Consider the following 18,076-nt stretch of genomic DNA (forward strand, 5'->3'; position numbering starts at 1 on the left):
ATGGTGGGAAAGGGGCGAACTATACACTGGGTAGCTTTTGAAAAAGGATCACACAAATTCATGGCAAATAGATCTAGAAAAGGCAAAAAAGTACCTCTGATGTTACAAGGAGTGTGAGTATCTCCAGTATGCCTCGAGTAGCAGGTTCTTGTGGCATCACTGGTCACAGCTGGAAATCAGCAGCTGATTCTGAGCTAATACGGACGGAATTCTACGTATGTATACACAGAAAAGGTTCAGCAACTCCATGCATGTCCAGCCAGCCATGCATCATATGGCACCTTAAACTGATTTTAGGCTACTCCTCTAGTTGCAGTAAGATTTGTGGAGGCAGCACAGAGGCAATTCACAGAAACAGATCTAATCCGCTTTCCAGCCAAAAAGATACAGGTATCTCCATCAGGTGGCTCATTCTTCCCACATGGAGTGTTTTTAAAAAGGTAGACCATTGTGCTACTCTGAACAATTGTGGTTGTACTTCTCAGATTAAGCCAACATTTAAGGTTGGCTTACAGTAACAGTTACAGTAAGAATTAGAATGTCAAATAACCAATGACAACTGTACGTTTCCTGGAAAGGTAACAGACAGATGCAAAGTGCTCACATGCTTGGGTCCATGCCTTTTCATACATTTGCCACTGCACCACCATTATGTGGATGAGAGAGTACCCAGTTGTGGGTGTGCAAAAGGGACCTGTGGCTACCTCACAGCAGACTTATGAAAAATCTGTTGTTGCATTAATAACATTCCTACTGGTTAAGCACTTTCAAATCTCAGTTTTAGGGAGAAAGATGTCAGGAGGCCCCTGAAGCATTTCGGCATACTTCACTTGGACTGGATCATGCCTGTAATTTGAAAATAGTTTCACCAGAACTGTGTGAGCTAAATATACTCTCTGTGTAAGCAGCTTTGAATGGTATGAGAACTAAGAGACATTTATTCAATGCCCAGCCTTCCTTAACATCTGGACACATGGTACAGTGGTATCTCGGCTCACGAACGCCTCAGTTCATGACCAAATTGGGTCGCGAACAGAAATTTCAGAAAAAATTTGCCTCAGGTCGCAAATTCTGCATCGGGTGACAATCGCAATCATGACCTTCCCTGCATGGGCACGATCACAGTCGTGCTCGGGGGAGGGGGCGGGATGGGAGATGGCCGCAATCATCATCATTCTTTCTTAACTTTGTTCTTTGTCACTTTATTTCAAATTTTTGTGATAAAAAAATGGTTACAGAACAGATTAACCTTATGGGGAAATTTGACTTGGCTCACAACCAATTTGGGTCACAACCAGAGTCACGGAACAGATTTAAGTTCGTGAGCCAAGGTACCACTGTATGTACCAGCAGTGCCTGAAAGCACCCACCCTATATGCATTTAAGGTAGTCATATTCCATCATCTCTCTCCTGTGAACAGGAGAATCCTTTTTTGGAAAATCCAAATATTGAAGAAGTCACAGACACTGATCTGCTCAGAACTTCAGTCAAAGTAATCCTCAATGTCAATATTCGGATCCAGGAGATCTGCACCATAACGAGAGAGATCCATTTGATTTAGAATCAAGTTTTCAAAGGTTTCTTCCAGGTCTGTTTCTCCAATCAACACAGCTCCCAGCATTCGTCCATTCCGCATCACCACTTTGATGTACTCCACTCCTTTGGTGCACCTCAGCAGCAGTTCATGGTCTGAACCCAGCCCCTGGGCATTGTATTTTCCCAGCAGCACTACCTAGAGGGATTTTTAAAAAAAAGTTACAGATCACAGCATCAATGCACATCTTTAGGCTGCAAATACTCTTTTAGCTGTCCCACAGCATTAAAATGCCATCATCTGTGAGTCCAGCCATTCCAAAATGGGAGTCCACTTCTTCAGGTTCAAGCCTGAGTAAATGCCAGGCAGCCATCATCACAGCCCTCCATGACACATGTGGCATTAGAGGCCAGGACTTCATTCCTGCTGTGAAAGGGGGCAGAACCACACGCCAGGGCATCATTTGGTCCTGGGTGGCTGCACAAGGAGGATAATCATCCCAGCCTGAGGCAGGAGAAGCAATGACTTCCCTATTCCCGCTGTTACCTCCAACCAGAGATGGGTGATAGTGAAAGATTCCTAGGAACATAGGGCTGGAAGGAGCCTAGCAGGCCATCAGGTCCAACTCCCTGTTCAGTGCAGGACTCAAGACTCCCATCCAGATTCCAACCAGGCCTGACCCTGCTTAGCTTTCAAGATTAGGCAGGGTCAGGCACTCTCCCAGTGCCTCCTCCCAAAGATCCAGTAGCCCCAGGCCAGCTTGAGGAAGGGCCTACCAAGGAGCTAAGTCTCAGGGTGGGCTGCTGCTCTCCCCTGGTTCAAATACAATGCATTACCTTATAATTGAAAAATTTTGTAACGTGAGCAAAGAGTTCAAAGCTGAAATCTAGGTCTGCAGATTCTCCCAAAGTATCAGCGGCCATACATTTTGCAGCATACCACCCCATCTGCCTTGCCTGGGTCCAAAGCCTCATCTGAAAATCCAAGGCACAATGACAAAAGTTAACAAGCTTCAGGACTGAGAGCATGTCTTTCTGGAGCCTGGTCTCCAGCAAATTCAGCTTGCTAAGGAGCAAATTTAAACATTTGCTCTCTGCAAAAACATGGCAAGCAAAGCTTCACCTCAAGAGTATTCATTGAGTTATTCATTTTGATATTTATAAACCACCAAGTAGTTCAGATAGTCTCCCTAGGCGGCACACAACAGCAAAATTGCAACTAGACAATTAAAACCATCCTGAAAATATAAATAACGAATTTATTATTCTATTATTATTATTATTATTATTATTATTGAACTAAGATCATTCAAAAACATGTCCAGTTGTTTGACAAAAGGAGCAGTGTAAAGTGCTCCTGTTCGAGCTTCCAGCCAACTACTTGTGCCCTCTTGTAGGATACTCTATTACATTCTCCTTTTTCCCCATCACATTCTGAACCTTCAGTATTCACTTAGCATTCCACGTCCAGTAAGAAAGCTCAGAATTCACAAGGTCCCCGAAAGGGTTTTACGTTGTTCTGAAAGCCTTGAGGTTCCCCCAGGCATAATACACCTCTCTTGTACATGGTTGGTGAAGTGTTAGAATTTCAAAACAAAACAGTGGGTAAAACCCAGGCAACCCACACTGGTTTTACCTGCTGCCAAACTGGGCTGGGTTCCCAAGATGTGGTGCAGACGTCTCCGGCTGCATAGATACCTGGTTGTGAAGTGTGCATCCCTTTGTCCACTTTCAGCCCTCCATCTTCACCTAAAGCGAACTGAACACCCAACAGGTAAATGCATTACATTTCCTCCAAAAGAAGAAGAAACAGAAGGTCGTGACTTCGTTCATGTTTTCAATAATAAAAAGACTACATTGTTTTTTGTTTAAATCATTTTACTGTGCGGATGCACACAGCTGCAGCTCATCCCAGTTTAGGTCCCACCATTCCAGTTTCACAGAACGGTCAGGCTGGAACAGATCTGAATGGTTCGATCACGACCTAACCAGTGGATGCTTTTACATGCTTAGCAGCCTGAATTATTTAGGCAGCGGTGTGGCAAAGAGCAGGAAGAAGCCAAGCATATTCTGCCACGGATGCATGAAATAGCACCGATATTTCTGCACATCAAGCCGGCAGAGAGATCAACAGACAGGGAGCCATGGCAAAAGTCTAGATGCAAGTCCGGACTGACTTGGAAGGTTGCTTCCAGTTTCCCATTATGTGGGACATGTTATTAAGGGAGATACCAGGAAATGGATGTAATTTAAGGAGATGAAAGAGGGTGAGACAAGTTATCCAAGGGATCAAATGACTGAATATTTCAATCATTCTGTCCAAACAAACACCAATAAACTGAAATGGCCATATTACTCAGCCTTGCCCCCAGAGGAGGTATCCATTCCAGCTAAATGCCTTTTCAGGAAATGCCACATTTTTAAAAGGAAAGGTAGGTTGTATTCTTGAAAACCATATAGCTTAGGACATGGGAAAATAATTCAATTACAACCATAAGTTCAATAATCTACTTTGAAAAAGATTACATATCAGCAGTATCAGCATGAACCCTTACATTATTACCATCAAGGAATGGCTGTACATTCGGGACCACTCCTGTTGCACTGACAATGAAGTCACAGCCGTATATCTTCCCATTGGTTAACTCCACATACACAGGCCATAGCTCTGAAAGGTGGAAAAGTTCAAGCAGAAGATTACAACACATTTTATGTGAAATTCAGCCACAAAACTAATCATGAAATACCAGTGTCTAGACATTAAGTTACTCCACTCTCTTGGAAGAACCAGTCACCAATAATGGCCCATTTCAGTGGGGCTGTTTAATTATTCAGTCAAAGGTTCTGGGGTTGTAGGGGAGGGGAGCAGTTCCTTGAAAATTCCTTAAACTGAGTGAATGCCTACTTTTTATTTGATGCTGTTTCTTGCTAATGTCCCCCATATCTGTTAATGATTTGGCATCGATGTCTTCAAAGAACTGTATCCACTTCCTCTTGGATTCATCACATGGGCAATCCCAGCCATTCAGATATCGCTTACTGAATAAGACAATGGCACAACTATACATAGCCAAAGTCCCTGAGGACAAACAGGGCCAACTGAGAGCAACGACAGTGCTTCCTGAACCCCTGGCACTATCACCAAAAACCCCCACACCTGTTGGCAGGGCAAACGATGTTTCCCTGAGAACTTTGAGAACAGAGCTTCTCTCAGATTCTTTAATAAACTGAGTACATCATTAACTGATCATGGAGTTTCACAGGAGAGATGAAATCCACATTTCAAGCAATGGCCTGTGATCCAAAATGCCTCAGTCTGATTACATAATCACTTCATTTCTTCCTTGCTCCTTGTGATTGTGCAAGAAAATCCTCATGCACTGAGGGAGAGGGTTGGAGCTGTAGTGCCTGCAGGTCCCGCCACCCAGAGAGGCTTCCCTCCCTGCAGGCCACAGTGCCTGCCTTGAGTCCCACGGAAGACTCCTCAAAGACCCCCAACTCTGCTATTTACCTTCATCTGTTTCTGCCATCCCTTCATCCTGCTGAGCTCTAGGGAAAACCAAAGGCACCTTTCCTGACTGCTGGAATTCTTCTCGGAGGTATATCTTCTTTATTTCACACAGATTTTCAATATGAACTTTATGGGAAAGCTAAAGAACAGTGAAAATTGATTTCGCTAGTAATTAATATCCAAATGACTAGTAATATATCCTTTCCTCCTCCAGGAAGATTTGAACAGCATTCTCCATATTGTCCTTTACATAGCCAGTGAAGACATCCCTGTTCCCGTGAACTTTCAACAGATGATGCTACTCTCTGATTTTACTTCCAAGCTTTGATGTAGAGAAAGCTTTTCTTTTTGTAATTTATGTATTTCACTCCTTTTATTGTTTTTAGCTTTCACATCAACTCAGTGGCTCTTTGAATAGACAGCTGACAGAAATATATCCCAAATGAAAAATGGCAGTACCTTCCTTGCTCCCCTGAGATGCAAGCCTTCATGCCAGTCGGGGCCTAAGGCACTGCCTGTTTTCCCAGGGCTTGCCGCAGCTTTCTCCGCCATCTCTTCTTCTGTAGGGGCAGGAATTGAGGTAAAGATCAAGACGCGGTACAGAGAAGGGAAGTCCAGAGTCTGAATTCTGCAGCTACTGTACAGTGGGTGGCAACAAACTGTTTTCTTGTAGGTGGACAGAACTGATAAAAGTGGCATCATCTAAAAGTAAAAGCAGGACTGGGGAAAATGGTCCTCCAGATGTTGATGGACTTCACTTCGCATCTGCTCTAGCCAGCCTGGCCAGTGATGAGGAATCAGTAGACATTCTCCATCCTCCAACATCTGAGGGATGCAAGTTCCACAGCCTTTTCAGCAAGGTCTTCACTGCTATGGAGCACATGGATGTGACAGTGCTGTCGACTGGGGGCTATTATGCTTCCTGATCCTTCCTCTGGCAGCCAGATGTGCATTTTGGAAAGGCCAGAGGCTGTTAGCAATGAGCTATAAAAAGCACATCGAGTTTCCTGCTTCTTTGCCTTTCCAGTTAAACTGAAAGCAGGTTAAAAACCCTCTCAGGTACGATCCTAGATATATCCACTCAGAAGTGCCATTGACTGACTCTCATGCAAGTCGATAAAAGATTCCGGCAGACCCCAATGGGTGCTTCTGCTTCTGCCTCTGCGAATTCTGTTTCTCAAAGAGCCCCTATCACTTGTGCAACCACAACTGAGCAGCTCGGAGGGCAACCCAAAATGAGGCAAAACATGTTTCTGGAAAGAGGCAGGTTGGCAGAGCTGGAATAAGAGAGCTCCAAGAATCTGCCTCCAACCAGAAATGAGCATCTCCGCTCACTTCAGGGTTTCCCTCAGGAAATGCTAGCTCTCGCGGGCATAGAACCCCATATTTATCCGAGTAATTTACAGTGACTGGGTTCCTACATGCACTATGGTGTGTGGAAATGAGGCCCTTGGTCATCAAAATGTAACATTATTTACCATTCAGAAAACACGTCAGGGTGCTCAAATCACTCTGCACAAAGTTGACATTTTACAACAGGTGTGCAAGGTGGGCTACGATCAAATAGCCTAAGTGAAGGTGAGATTTTAAGTTTATTGATAGGGCTACCCCCCCCCTTCCTTGTCCTTTGTTCTTGAATCAGCTCAGTCCAGTTCATGGGGTTTAGCCACCATGCTGCATCAGCAAGGAGAGTTCCAAAAGTATTGGCAGTCACTAGGCTGAGCAGTTGCACTGGATTCCAAATACTGTGCACCATATCAGGCTGTGTACCATACCAGCAGTTCCTCTTGTGGTTGTATATTTCGTTCTTTTACAAGCAAGCGGAGGCTCCTGTTTTTCCGTGCTGAGCTGTGGAATAAGGAATTCAGCTGCTCCCGCATCAAAGAAAGCATTGCCTATCGCTTTGTCTTTGATAGTCCAAATCACTTCACAGCCTTCAATTTCGTATCTGGAAAGGTTTGAAATACACAGACATGCTGATTCTGTTTCCACACTCAGGACTCATAGTTGTAGTCAGTAGATCAACACAAGCATGGACAAGAGGCTAATTTCAAATTATGGGAATCAACGGTTCAAGGCAAGCTAGTTCATATTTTTGAAGCTGCTCTTGTTCCGATGAGTTACTGCAACAGGAAACTTAAAAAGAAAAGAAAAGGATGCCCCCTCTTTTAATGATGAGTTGATTTTGCTTTGTTTCTTAGGTTGTTAAGTTCTCATGCTGGGCCTAATTGCAAGTCTCAACAATAGACCACCGTGGGTTAAATAACACATGGGGACCCAATGCACATAGGCTGGCATCTTGCATGCCATGGCTTGTCACACTGTGTGAACTTGAGTAGTGTGGGTCATATTGTGGGCTGTTCCAGGTTTATCTAGGGTCATTTAACACTGCCCAGTTTTGCACAACATGACAAGCTATGTCGCAGGGCACTGGCACATTTGCTAAAATAAGCAAAGATATGGAAGTCTGATCGTAAATATTTATTATAGATTAAGCTGCTAACGCAACTAAGTGCTCTATGGGACAAATGGCGTCTACAGCCAATAAAATCGCATGTTCATCTTATCTTAAATGATGAAAATAAAAGTGCTCCACTTACACCAACTCTAGTGCAATACCACCATTTCCGACAATGATTATTCGTTTAGCTGTCGCCAAATGTTTCTGAAATTCCTATATTTTAACAGGGAGAGAAAGATTTATTTATTTAAAACTTTTGTATGTCGTCCCTTAAGCATGGCAACTCGGGACAGCTTACAATCATTAAAAGAACACAATACAACAGCAATAAATAACAATTAACCAAAAACATTACACTTAAATAAGTTAAATAAAATAAGTAATTTTTGTCAGTCATAACGCCATTGCAAACTGATTTAATCAAGCAACCCTGAACGTTATATGGGGATGAGACATTTTCTCCCTTCTCTCATAATGTTATTAAATTCTAGCTTCCTCTCCTCCTTAGTCACCCTCCCTGATCCCCAGATGATGTTCCCACAACACTTCCACCTATTCTCCTTGGTAAGGTACTCATCCCTTAATTTTTTCAGTTGTTCCCATCAGCAAATTTCTCCAGCTCTCCACCATTTCTGGTTGCTCTAACTCTTTGCCACACCACCTCAAAAATTTCATCCTGGAATTGACAATAGTACTGTTTAAGGCAAACTGCATTACCGCAACGCTGTCTGTATCTCGGATTCCCAACACAAACGGGTTTCCTTCGGTAATCAGTTTCGGCTTTGCTCCCGCACACAGGCAAAGCTTTTCGTAGACATATTCCTTGCCGGCTTCGGTGATTATTTTCTGTAACCAGATTCAACCAGAGAAGAATCAGCATAAATGGTCTAATCAAAGCAAGTTGTTGATTTGATACAAACAGCCGTTTCCTAAGCTGGAGGACAGCAGCTTCATGGCACAGCGAAGCGAAGGCTGCAGGGAGCAACAGAAGAATCCAGTGAAAATGAATTAACAGCAGTGACTCACAGATGGAGTGCTGGGATCATGGAAAAACTGGGGCCAAAACAGGGTCACTGAGAAAGAAGAGGAGGGCATCACATCACAGGCAAGTCCCAAGGTCTCCACAAGTCACCACCAACCCCGTTGCAAAAACCACAAAGTGCTGGGCAGAAGGAATGCTGAAAGACGGCTCTGTAAGGAGTGGGCATGTCCAGCAGCCAGGGACGTTTGAGTGTCAGAGGGAAAAGAAAAGCTAGAACCCAATGGGAGGAGAATGGCACACCCAGCTTCAGTTTAGGCTGTCCTAGAGGAAAGCCTGGCCTGTGGAAACTCTGAACGGAAGTGATGTCCTTATTGATTAACCATACTCTGTACATTTGGTTGCAAGTGTTGCTTGTAAAGATACTGATCTAAAATCAGTACAACACTGTTCTAGCTGCTTCTTGAAAATAAATAGTTTAGGCTACATTTTAATCTGGGGGCCTATAGCCCTCCAAACTTGGAGGAATGCCTGCAACCAACACAGAGAAGAACCATGCAGATGAGGGCCACCCCTCCACTCCTCCTGTCCTTCAGAACATTTAGACAATTTCAGAGCAAGGAGAGAAGACTGAGGTGCCCCAGGGTAACTTGTGCCCTGACAGCACCTCTCTATTCCCCTCCCTGTCCCCTACATCCCATCTCCAATGGGGTCCTTCTTGTGACCTCGGAGATGTAGCTGGTGGGGATCTTTCCACGCCGGCTGTGAGGGGGACGCACTTTTCTGACCTCTTGGCTGCATCTCCAAAAATCCCGTGAGTGTCAGGCAGACGGCATCTTGCACTCACTGGATTGCACTGGTAAGGTGCAATCTAAGTTTGGACCCCAAAAAGCTCCTAGCATTTCCCAGCCAGCCAAGTGGTCTAATGATGGATGTAGCCATATAACCGATGTCCTTATTGTCAACCAGGGATCCAATCCTAAAAGTAAGACTGCTGCGCAAGCAGTTAAACGAGCGAAGTCTCCCTGCTTCTGCAGCTTACCTTTTTGCAGCCTCTCTCCAAGTGGGTTTCTTCCCTGCCCCATTCTGATTTCTTCCAGTTTCAGAAGAGAGGATGGGAGGATTCTCCGCTCCTCACTAATTCACTGTTCCTTTTCAAAAACGCCTCCTTCCACATGATTACAGCCACTGGTGTTTAAACAACACAGGCCTGCCACCCTCCTGCCTAGACAGGTTGGGCTTCTCTGTATCCATGCCAAGTGTGAGCAACAGTAGTAACTGTTCACAAAAGGCAAGAATAAGGGAAATTAGGAAAATATATTGAGGGAAGTTGGCTGCACGTGAAATGCTCCATAAAGGAGAGTGATTGGTTCTCATCTCTACTTTCCTATCCCGCTCCCCGCCCCCACCAGTTCGCCAACATCTCAGCTGAGTGTCCTCCTCTGCTTTCCCCATAGCAAGTTGCCATGTTTCCTGGTTTCAGGCCCAAGCGCTCAGCCATGCAGCTGGATGAGCAAATGCACAAGCATCCGGAAATCAATTCATGCAAGAAACCACCAAGCAGAATAATGAGCTATAAACCTTTCCTCTTGGTGGCAGTACAGGACTTTGAGAAAACATAATCCAAAGTGCTAGCTTATAGAAATGCAAAGTGGAAAGCCTATTATATATCCTCTATTTAGCAACTGAGAGTGTTACTATTAAGTGTAATATATACAATGATCAAACTAATAGAATTGATTTATGAATTTAACATTTTTATTAGGATACTGTTTTATTTGTGAAAAATCAATTATTAATTACTGGTGCATTTATAGATCTTATAAGGTGAATTTTTATTTCCTTAATACTCATCTTAAAGCTTTTAAAAATAACCAAGTATTAAGTCAAAACTGTAGCTATAAAATTGATAGAATAATAATTATTGACTTGTTATGCAATTTCTGCACTCAGCACTACATATAATTATTGTGTAAGGTCCCTTAGTATACTTTTCATATTACTTTTCCTTTTTTTCCTTTAATCTAGAAAAATAAAATAATAATTTTTAAAAAGAAAGTGCTAGCTTATACTCCAGATGTTTTCTTAGCTCGAATAGCGTAATGTACGAGTCAGCCGCAACTAGCATGTATGTGGCGGCGGGGTGGGGGGACCTTTACCTTTACAGTGTAATAAAAAGAATCTCTCCCTCTAATTCAAGTCTTAACTGAACTGGTCCCAATCCAAACAAACCTTCCTGCAGTTGCTTCTTATTTTGTTTCATGCTTAATTTGGCTTTCAGATGCCTGAATGATCTGAGCTGATCATAAAAGAACAGCAGTACTACGCTGGAAAAGGGGTTTTGGATCAACAAGGCTGTGACGTGTCATGTTCTATTCCATGATACAGCAATCGCACTTCTGTAACATACATGTTAGGGTTTACAAGCACTATACTGGTATCTGCAATTAATCCAACTCAATCTATCTGAAGGGCAATCCTGTGCACCAAGGATCTCAATCTTTCACATCAAGCGATCTCTTTCTTCTTCTCTCTTGAAAGGAAAGCTACTGCAGATCCCACATAAAGACAACAAGGGTGCCGATTCTCTTACATGTTCTCCACTTTTGAGCCATTTTACAGCAGACTGTATAACCTGAATGTTCGGATAGCGTTTTTCTAAGACACTGCTTGCTTGCTCCTCGATATCAAATTCTTCTAAAGTTCTGGAAACCTGTCAAAGATGTAGAACAGATCACTTCAGATTGCTGATCAATGTACACCAAGACTAGATCATTTTTATAAAGGCTTGATGAAGAAACGTTAGGCGCATCCACTGGCCACCTGTATGGTTCTTATATCGTGTCTTACTTGACAAAAGCTTTTGTAAACACACTATGACATCTTTTTAATAAGAGATTGCCTAATGCAGCAAATGGTTGGTAAACCCCTCTTTTAAACATGCACTTTGGGAAGGTCCGACAGTTGCTTCTTTTACAGGGGCAAATTTTAGACTTTGAAAGATATTGTAATTCACTGAATATTAAATTATTTACTTGCTTCACGGAAAGTAGCAAATGGATTCACTGTCTTTCTGACAGCTGAAAGACTGAAATTACAATGTCGGATGATGATAATGCTACTGCCACCGCCGCTGCAATGGAGTGAAGACAATGCTTTCCCTTTTGAACTGGTGGCATATAGACACCACCTTCGCACCGATGCTTGTTTATTTGGTCCACTTTTGGAGTCAAAGTATAACAGCTAGAAAATTGTATGGATTGTTTTGCAGTTGCATAAGGGGAGAATTTATTTTGCAGCTGTTCACAGACACCACACCAGAAACTCCTCTGCAAGGTACCACTCTGCCTTAGGGATTCCTGGGTTAAGTGTCCTGGAAAAACCAAGGATCAAATCTCCATTTAATCTCAAAGCTTTAAGTGTGTTCCTGAGCTAGTTTTTATAATTCAGCGTACCTCATAGTGTCACTGTAAAATTAAAATTTGGAAAGCAGAACTCTGACTGCTATACATTGAACTTCTTGAAGGGAAGGTGAGAGATAAACCTAGTAAGTGAATTATCATAAATGTAGGGAAATTGTTTGTGTGAATATACACAGGGACAATGAATGCCAGCTTTTGGGGGTTTTAAAAGAAAGTTATAGTATGCTCATTTTAAAAAAAATGTTCAGAGCAGTTCCAAATAGTTCAGCATTCAGACTGTGATAAGACTGCTTGGCATCCAAAGTTAACAGCAGGGGCTCCTGCACCATTCACTGAATTTGAATCAAAATTCCATATTCTATCCACTGGATCATAATGCTTCTTACATCACATGATTTCTTTTCTATTTAAAAAGACACAAAGGAAACAAAGGGGTTTTAAAATGTCTACTACTTTGAGCATTTGGCCTTAACAGCTAGTCTTGGATACATCAGCTCAAATCTCTGGTAGGGGAAAAAAGCATTTGTCAGACTTCCCAGAGTTTTATGAATTAAGGATTGAAAGTGAAATCTTGTAAGAAGCACCCAGGAAAAGGGGATTACAGAGAACAAGGAGCACTTGCTGATATTTACATAAGAACTTATTAAGTCCCCACTCTTCTATTAGAAGTACCTGGGATGGTGTGTAACATAATCAAAATGCTACAATATAAGCAATGAATAGGCAGATACAACAAAATGTCTAAAGGTAAGAATAAAGCAAAATCAAGACCTTACATTTGAACACAAACCTAACAACAGTGAGAGTAAAAACTGTTATCCAATAAAGTCAGAAAAATAAAACTAGGACTGTTCAAATAAGAGCCTCTGATTTCTGGAAAAATACACACACAGAAGGAGCAGAAGAGATTCAGTTTCTTGTGTTCACCTATTAAATTTCCTGGGAAAAGACTGAAAACAAAGCCTCTGAGACTGAATACCCAGGTGGGCTTATATGGGAGCAAGCTGTCCCTAAAGTCTATTAGGAAAACCCTAATTTCTTTCCAGCTATTTTATTCTGCCCTGGGAAAAAGAAAGCTGAACCTTTCATGTACATGCAGTCACTCAACCATTTATTTCAACCCTCCCATCTCTACCAGCCAGTCAAGGGGCAGATTATTTGGTATCGTTCTTTTCACCCCATCCACCATATTCTTCAAAGGTTCCTTGTGATTTTAAATATCCACTGCTGAATCGCAGAATGAGCAAATGGAGCTACCAGAGAAGTACAGACTGTTGATCATTCATGGCCTCCTGCCTTTTATGTTCAAAAATGCAAAGCTATTCTGATCTAGTAAACCAACCCAGGAACGAACCCGAGATGTTTTGGCGTCTTGTTCTGAATTTATAGCTACATTGGAGGTTACAGAGAACCAACCTGCATGACCTGTTTCCATCTCAGTTTCAGTTCAGCCACTGGCTCACCAGTCAAGCCAGTCTGCAAGGACTCTCATCAGCTGAAGCTGCAGGGAAATGAGGTCAGGCAGCTCCTAGCTCTGCAACAGGGCTTAGCTTGGCAGCTCACTTTGGCCCAGGAAGGGGACTGTGTCAGCATAGAAACAACTGTGTCACACCCCAGACTCCCTAAGAAACAGAGCCAAATCTGTCATACCTGCTTGAAGTTCACTACTGCTTTTATAACAGGAGATGCCGTAACTAATAAAATATGGTCAGATGGAAATTCTGCAGCCAGCTTGTAAAAAGGGGGAGAGAAAAAGGGTATGATTAGTAACAGTCCATGCTAACCGACCCACCAGTCCATGTTCTTCCAGACACTCAAGCCGCGGAAGGTTTTGCTTTGTTTTTAATGTGTTAATGTCATCCTCTATCACTCACTCACAACTGGCCCTCAGCAGCAGGCTGGGTGTCCTTGGGGTGGTTCCATGCAGGCAGCAGGGCTGAAGTTTCACTAGGAAAAAACCCAGGGGAATTCATCCTGCACAATTCATTGGACCAATTAAGTTCCATTTGAGAAGTTGTGACCTCGATTGTGAATCCTCATGACTGCACATAATTTCAGTGCTGAGATTCACACCCAGAAATTCACAGCCAGATTCGGTTGTCCCAGTGTTGCCCATGAATGCATGGATACTGAGAGACGCAGCACATGTGAGAGCCAGTGGGTGCCAGGGATCCAGGAGATCTGGGTTCTAGTCCCCACTCGGCCATGGGGCTCACCTGGGGCCAGTCACAGACCTCACCTGGTTGTTGCTGTTGTGGGGATAAAATGGAGCTAGGTAAGGTGACTTGGGTTCCTCACAAGAGGAAAAAAGGTGGGATGTAAATGCAATATTTTATTTATTTATTTATTTATTTATTTTAAGATTTATATCCTGCCTTTTTCCTGCAAAGGGCTCAAGGCAGCTAACATCATTCTCCTCCTCCATCTTATCCCCACAACAACAACCCTGTGAGGTAGGTTGGGCTGAGAGTCTGTGACTGGCCCAAAGCCACCCAGTGGGCTCCATGGCTGAGCGGGGACTCGAACCCAGATCCTCTGAGTTCCAGTCCCATGCTCTGAACCACTACACCACACTGGCTCTCCTATGATAACAATAAGAATAATAGCAATACCTGATACAATCAGTATTGTTCAGGAATCAGCAAGGAATGCCCTGTTCTTGTTTTTGTTTTTTTTAACTTTTTGGATTTGTTCCTTTGAGGCGTTTGTAACGTAATATGAAGATACAACATTGCATTTCACTGACTGACAGAGGGATCTTCGAGCAGTCTTTCCTAACTTTATGTCCTGCCATCAACCCCCAGCCAGTATGGTGAACACGTCTGGAAGACATGCTATATATAATTAGGCAGCGGTTACAGGTGACTATCACCCCCCTTCCCCATAGACACACCCCACCCTTCCACACATGGCTGTAATATGCCCGTAAGAAAACTGGTCTACCTTGCAGGGGTCCTGTAAGACATCCTGCTTTACACTTGAGAAGATGGAAATAAAAACCATAGACTGAATTTGCAAGTAAGATTTGAACATGGACTCTGACTTTTTCTTTTACTTTGTTTTTTGAGGTGCTGGACAGGGGCTGCTGCCCAAATGCAGCTTAAATGAAGTCACAATTGAGTGGCATACAAATGTTTTAAATAAATAAATAAATAAATAAGTCTTCACCATTATTTGTTAGGAATAGCTACTAATTAATCTGACAGAAAAAGAGGAGACGAAAAAGACACCATGCATGATTGAACTACGCTATTCCATTGTCCAAAAATGAAACTTCCTGATTCTTTTTGGCTGTAAATATTTATTCCCTTTCCTATGATAAAAGTAAGAGTTCCCATAGAAAACAATGAAGCATTGTTTGGGCAGGGCAGCTGCAGATCTAACTTGAAATGAAAAGGTAGTAGCAAACACAGAAAGACTATGAACTAACACATCTTATTAGGCTTGAAACATTTTTTAAAAACCATTTAAAATCTGTCCCGATTCCCTTGAACCAATATGTCAGTGTGTGCAATTGTGTGCAAAGAGAATGTGTTGTGGATAAGAAAGAGTCACTTGGGATTAGCTGGCAATATAATCTACTATTAATTCCAAGGCTGCTTTGGGTTTCCAGCTCCCAGACCTCCACACAACAAGTGATCATTTTCAACACAGGTCGATTTACTTAGGGTGCTGTTTAATGTGTGTTTGGTGCCAACAAAGTCCCACAACCCTGGGTCAACTGTTCTTTCCTATTTGCCTAGGATTGCTCCCTTAAGCCACTCTTTCAGTCCAAACCAAACAGGTATGTGCATTTCCATGGCCTGGGAGGCAGCCACAATATACTTCTGAATGTTTAGAACTTAATGAACCTATCATGGTAGGCAGATAAAAGACATAAGAGGAAGAAAAAATGCTTTGATCACAAGTTGATTTATTAGCCTATCTCAAAGATCACAGAAGGATACCAGGTGTCAAGATCTCCAGATCTCTTCCTCCAGCAAGATGTTAGAGGGGAAAAAACAGGTTGGTGGGCCAGAGTTTTCCAGTTTATTTTCTGTTGCCCCCAACTCCTCCACCACCTTTTTGTAATGTCTTTCCTGATGAAGAGACCTGTAGCTCTCCTAAAAGAATGCAGTCTTGTCCAAACTCAGAAAGAAAAATGATCTTCCAGTGAGACACAGAGTTGTAGCCTTTTTCTCTCTCTCTAAATATACACAGGACTGCATTTTAAATGCATTTAAAATGTATAATTAATGTATAATTAAAATTAATGTATAATGAAATGTATAATTAAAATGTATTAAAATGTATAAAATAGGGCTTTTGGAAAAAAATAACAACTAAAAAGGGATTGATCTGGCACTGAAAAGAATAAAGTGTCAGTGCCAGGCAAAACTCTCTGGGGAATGTATTCCATGACCGGAATTCCATGCAGAGAAGGCCCTTCTCTGGGTAGCCACCCTCCTAATCTCCTTCAAGGACGGCTCCAAAGAAGGACCTCCTCCCCAGATCTTAAGGGGTGGACAGGCACATAGGGCAGGAGGCGCTCCTTCAGGTATTTGGGACCCAAGCTGATGACTTTATAGATCATCATCAGCACCTTAAATTGGGCCAGACTTCAATTGGCAGCCACTGTAGATAGTAAAGGACTGGCGTTATATGTGCATATCTGCCGGTCCTTGGCTTTATCTAAGGAGTGGGGAGGAGCTGCACCCAATCACACCTGAACTAAAAGTCCAGGTTTCTCTACTGTTTTCAATGAGGGATGTGGGTTTAGAACAAAATATACTTTCCAAGGTTAACTCGGAAACTGGAGACCAGTGCGCGTATCTACTTTTCTAAGTCTATGGAGCGACCAGGAAGTCTGTGTCTCCTAGCAATCTATTCTCTACCGGACGGGTGGGGGGAAGAGAGAGAGAGAGAGAGAGAGAGAGAGAGAGAGAGAGAGAGAGAGAGACCCCTGGAACGCGCATGCGCTTAGGGTACGCACGCTATGACGCTGCCAGGACAGTCCGTTACCCGTTCAGCGCACGTCACTCCAGCGATGCCGCCTCCCACCACAATGAACCGACTCCGGGCGGCCCCGCTGGTGAAGCGTGGACTCGAGTCGGCCGCCATAACTTCCCCTTAATCCTCTGGCTGAGTGATGCCTCCTGGTGTCACTCAAAGGGTCTAAGCATTCTGGCTACGGGTCTCCACAGGGGTCAAAAGAAGGCATTTTGCGTTTCTGACGTTTGCACGCCAAAGGGGCGGGGATGTGTGACCAGAAAGATAGAGGTGGATCTCTATTGCCCCCGCGCCTTTGCGGTCGGATAGCGACGTTGCAACTAAAGATCGCCGCTTGGGCGTCTTAGTTTAGCTTTAAGGCATGGGGAGATTATTAAGAAAGCCAGGCTCCGGAAAGCGTGCAAGTGATAGTCACGTTGAAATGTGATTCAGAACATAGATGGACTGCTCTAAAGCCATTTTACGCACAGTCTTGTGCATGCTTAGGCAGAACATTAAATGCTTACAACTCCCAACACTGTCCAGCCATTTTGCATATGATTGCACCCCAAGAAATCTTTAAAGAGGGAGCAGAGAAGTTTGTGGCTCTTCAGTGGCTCTACATGCATTTAGCGCTGTAAGAACATAAAAGAAGCAGACCAAGGACCATCTCGACCAGCATTCTCTTCACACAGTGGCCCCCAGGGGGAAATGAGTGCAACAGCTTCCTTAGGTCCATGTTCCCCAGCATCTGGTGCACACAGGCATCCTGCCTCCTTTCCTGATGCGATCATAAAGCCATCTGGACTGGTAGCCACAGATCTCCTTCCCCACTGTGAATTAGTCTTACCCTCTTTTCAAGCCATCCACATTGATGGCTGACCTGCCATCTTGTGGAGGTGAATTTCAAAGCTGAATAACTGCTTGAAGAAAGATCCCCTTTTTCTGTTCTGAAGCTTCTACCAATCTGCTTTGAAAGGAAGGGTGGAAATGGCTTCCTTTCTACTTTCATCACTTGGAGCAGTGCACTGAGCAGGGGGTTGGACTCTGTGGCTCTCTGGCCCCTTCCAGCTCTACTCTTCTGTGATTCTATGTGCCTGGTTCTAAAGCTGATGCTCAGATACTTTGGCCACCTAGTGAGGAGGAAGGACTCATCGGAAAAGGCCCCGATACTAGGAACAATTGAAGGCAAAAGGAGAAG

The 18,076-nt window shown here is 43.3% G+C and overlaps 1 protein-coding gene across 2 annotated transcripts; it reads right to left on the reverse strand.

Moving 5' to 3' along the window:
- Positions 1 to 1,226: 1,226 nt before the first annotated feature.
- Positions 1,227 to 17,037, reverse strand: PYROXD1 (pyridine nucleotide-disulphide oxidoreductase domain 1). Of its 2 annotated transcripts, XM_044452192.1 has the most exons (12): positions 16,909 to 17,037; positions 13,558 to 13,638; positions 11,079 to 11,198; positions 8,224 to 8,352; positions 7,646 to 7,719; positions 6,821 to 6,993; positions 5,505 to 5,605; positions 5,046 to 5,184; positions 4,090 to 4,202; positions 3,171 to 3,293; positions 2,372 to 2,509; positions 1,227 to 1,733 (listed from the first exon to the last, which is right to left on the reverse strand). In XM_044452192.1, exons 1-12 carry the CDS (start codon positions 17,005 to 17,007, stop codon positions 1,485 to 1,487), a joined length of 1,539 nt encoding a protein of 512 aa, XP_044308127.1. In that variant the 5' UTR covers positions 17,008 to 17,037; the 3' UTR covers positions 1,227 to 1,484. The 2 variants fall into 2 exon arrangements, with proteins under 2 accessions (XP_044308127.1, XP_044308128.1); XM_044452193.1 differs by lacking the exon at positions 13,558 to 13,638 and having other exon boundaries at positions 16,909 to 17,024.
- Positions 17,038 to 18,076: the final 1,039 nt, after the last annotated feature.

This window comes from Varanus komodoensis, unplaced genomic scaffold (genome assembly GCF_004798865.1).
Source record: "Varanus komodoensis strain SLA01 unplaced genomic scaffold, ASM479886v1 scaffold70, whole genome shotgun sequence".
Taxonomy (NCBI): domain Eukaryota; kingdom Metazoa; phylum Chordata; class Lepidosauria; order Squamata; family Varanidae; genus Varanus; species Varanus komodoensis.

Bases quoted from the DNA above. Each gene is read 5' to 3' on its own strand.
- PYROXD1 (XM_044452192.1), bottom strand. From the start codon at position 17,007: ATGGCGGCCGACTCGAGTCCACGCTTCACCAGCGGGGCCGCCCGGAGT. The intron at 5,185-5,504 runs GTACTGCCATTT...ACTGTTCTTTAG, and splicing joins ATCTCAGGGGAGCAAGGAAG to CTTTCCCATAAAGTTCATAT. The intron at 3,294-4,089 runs GTAAGGGTTCAT...TTGGGTGTTCAG, and splicing joins CATTCCTTGATGGTAATAAT to TTCGCTTTAGGTGAAGATGG.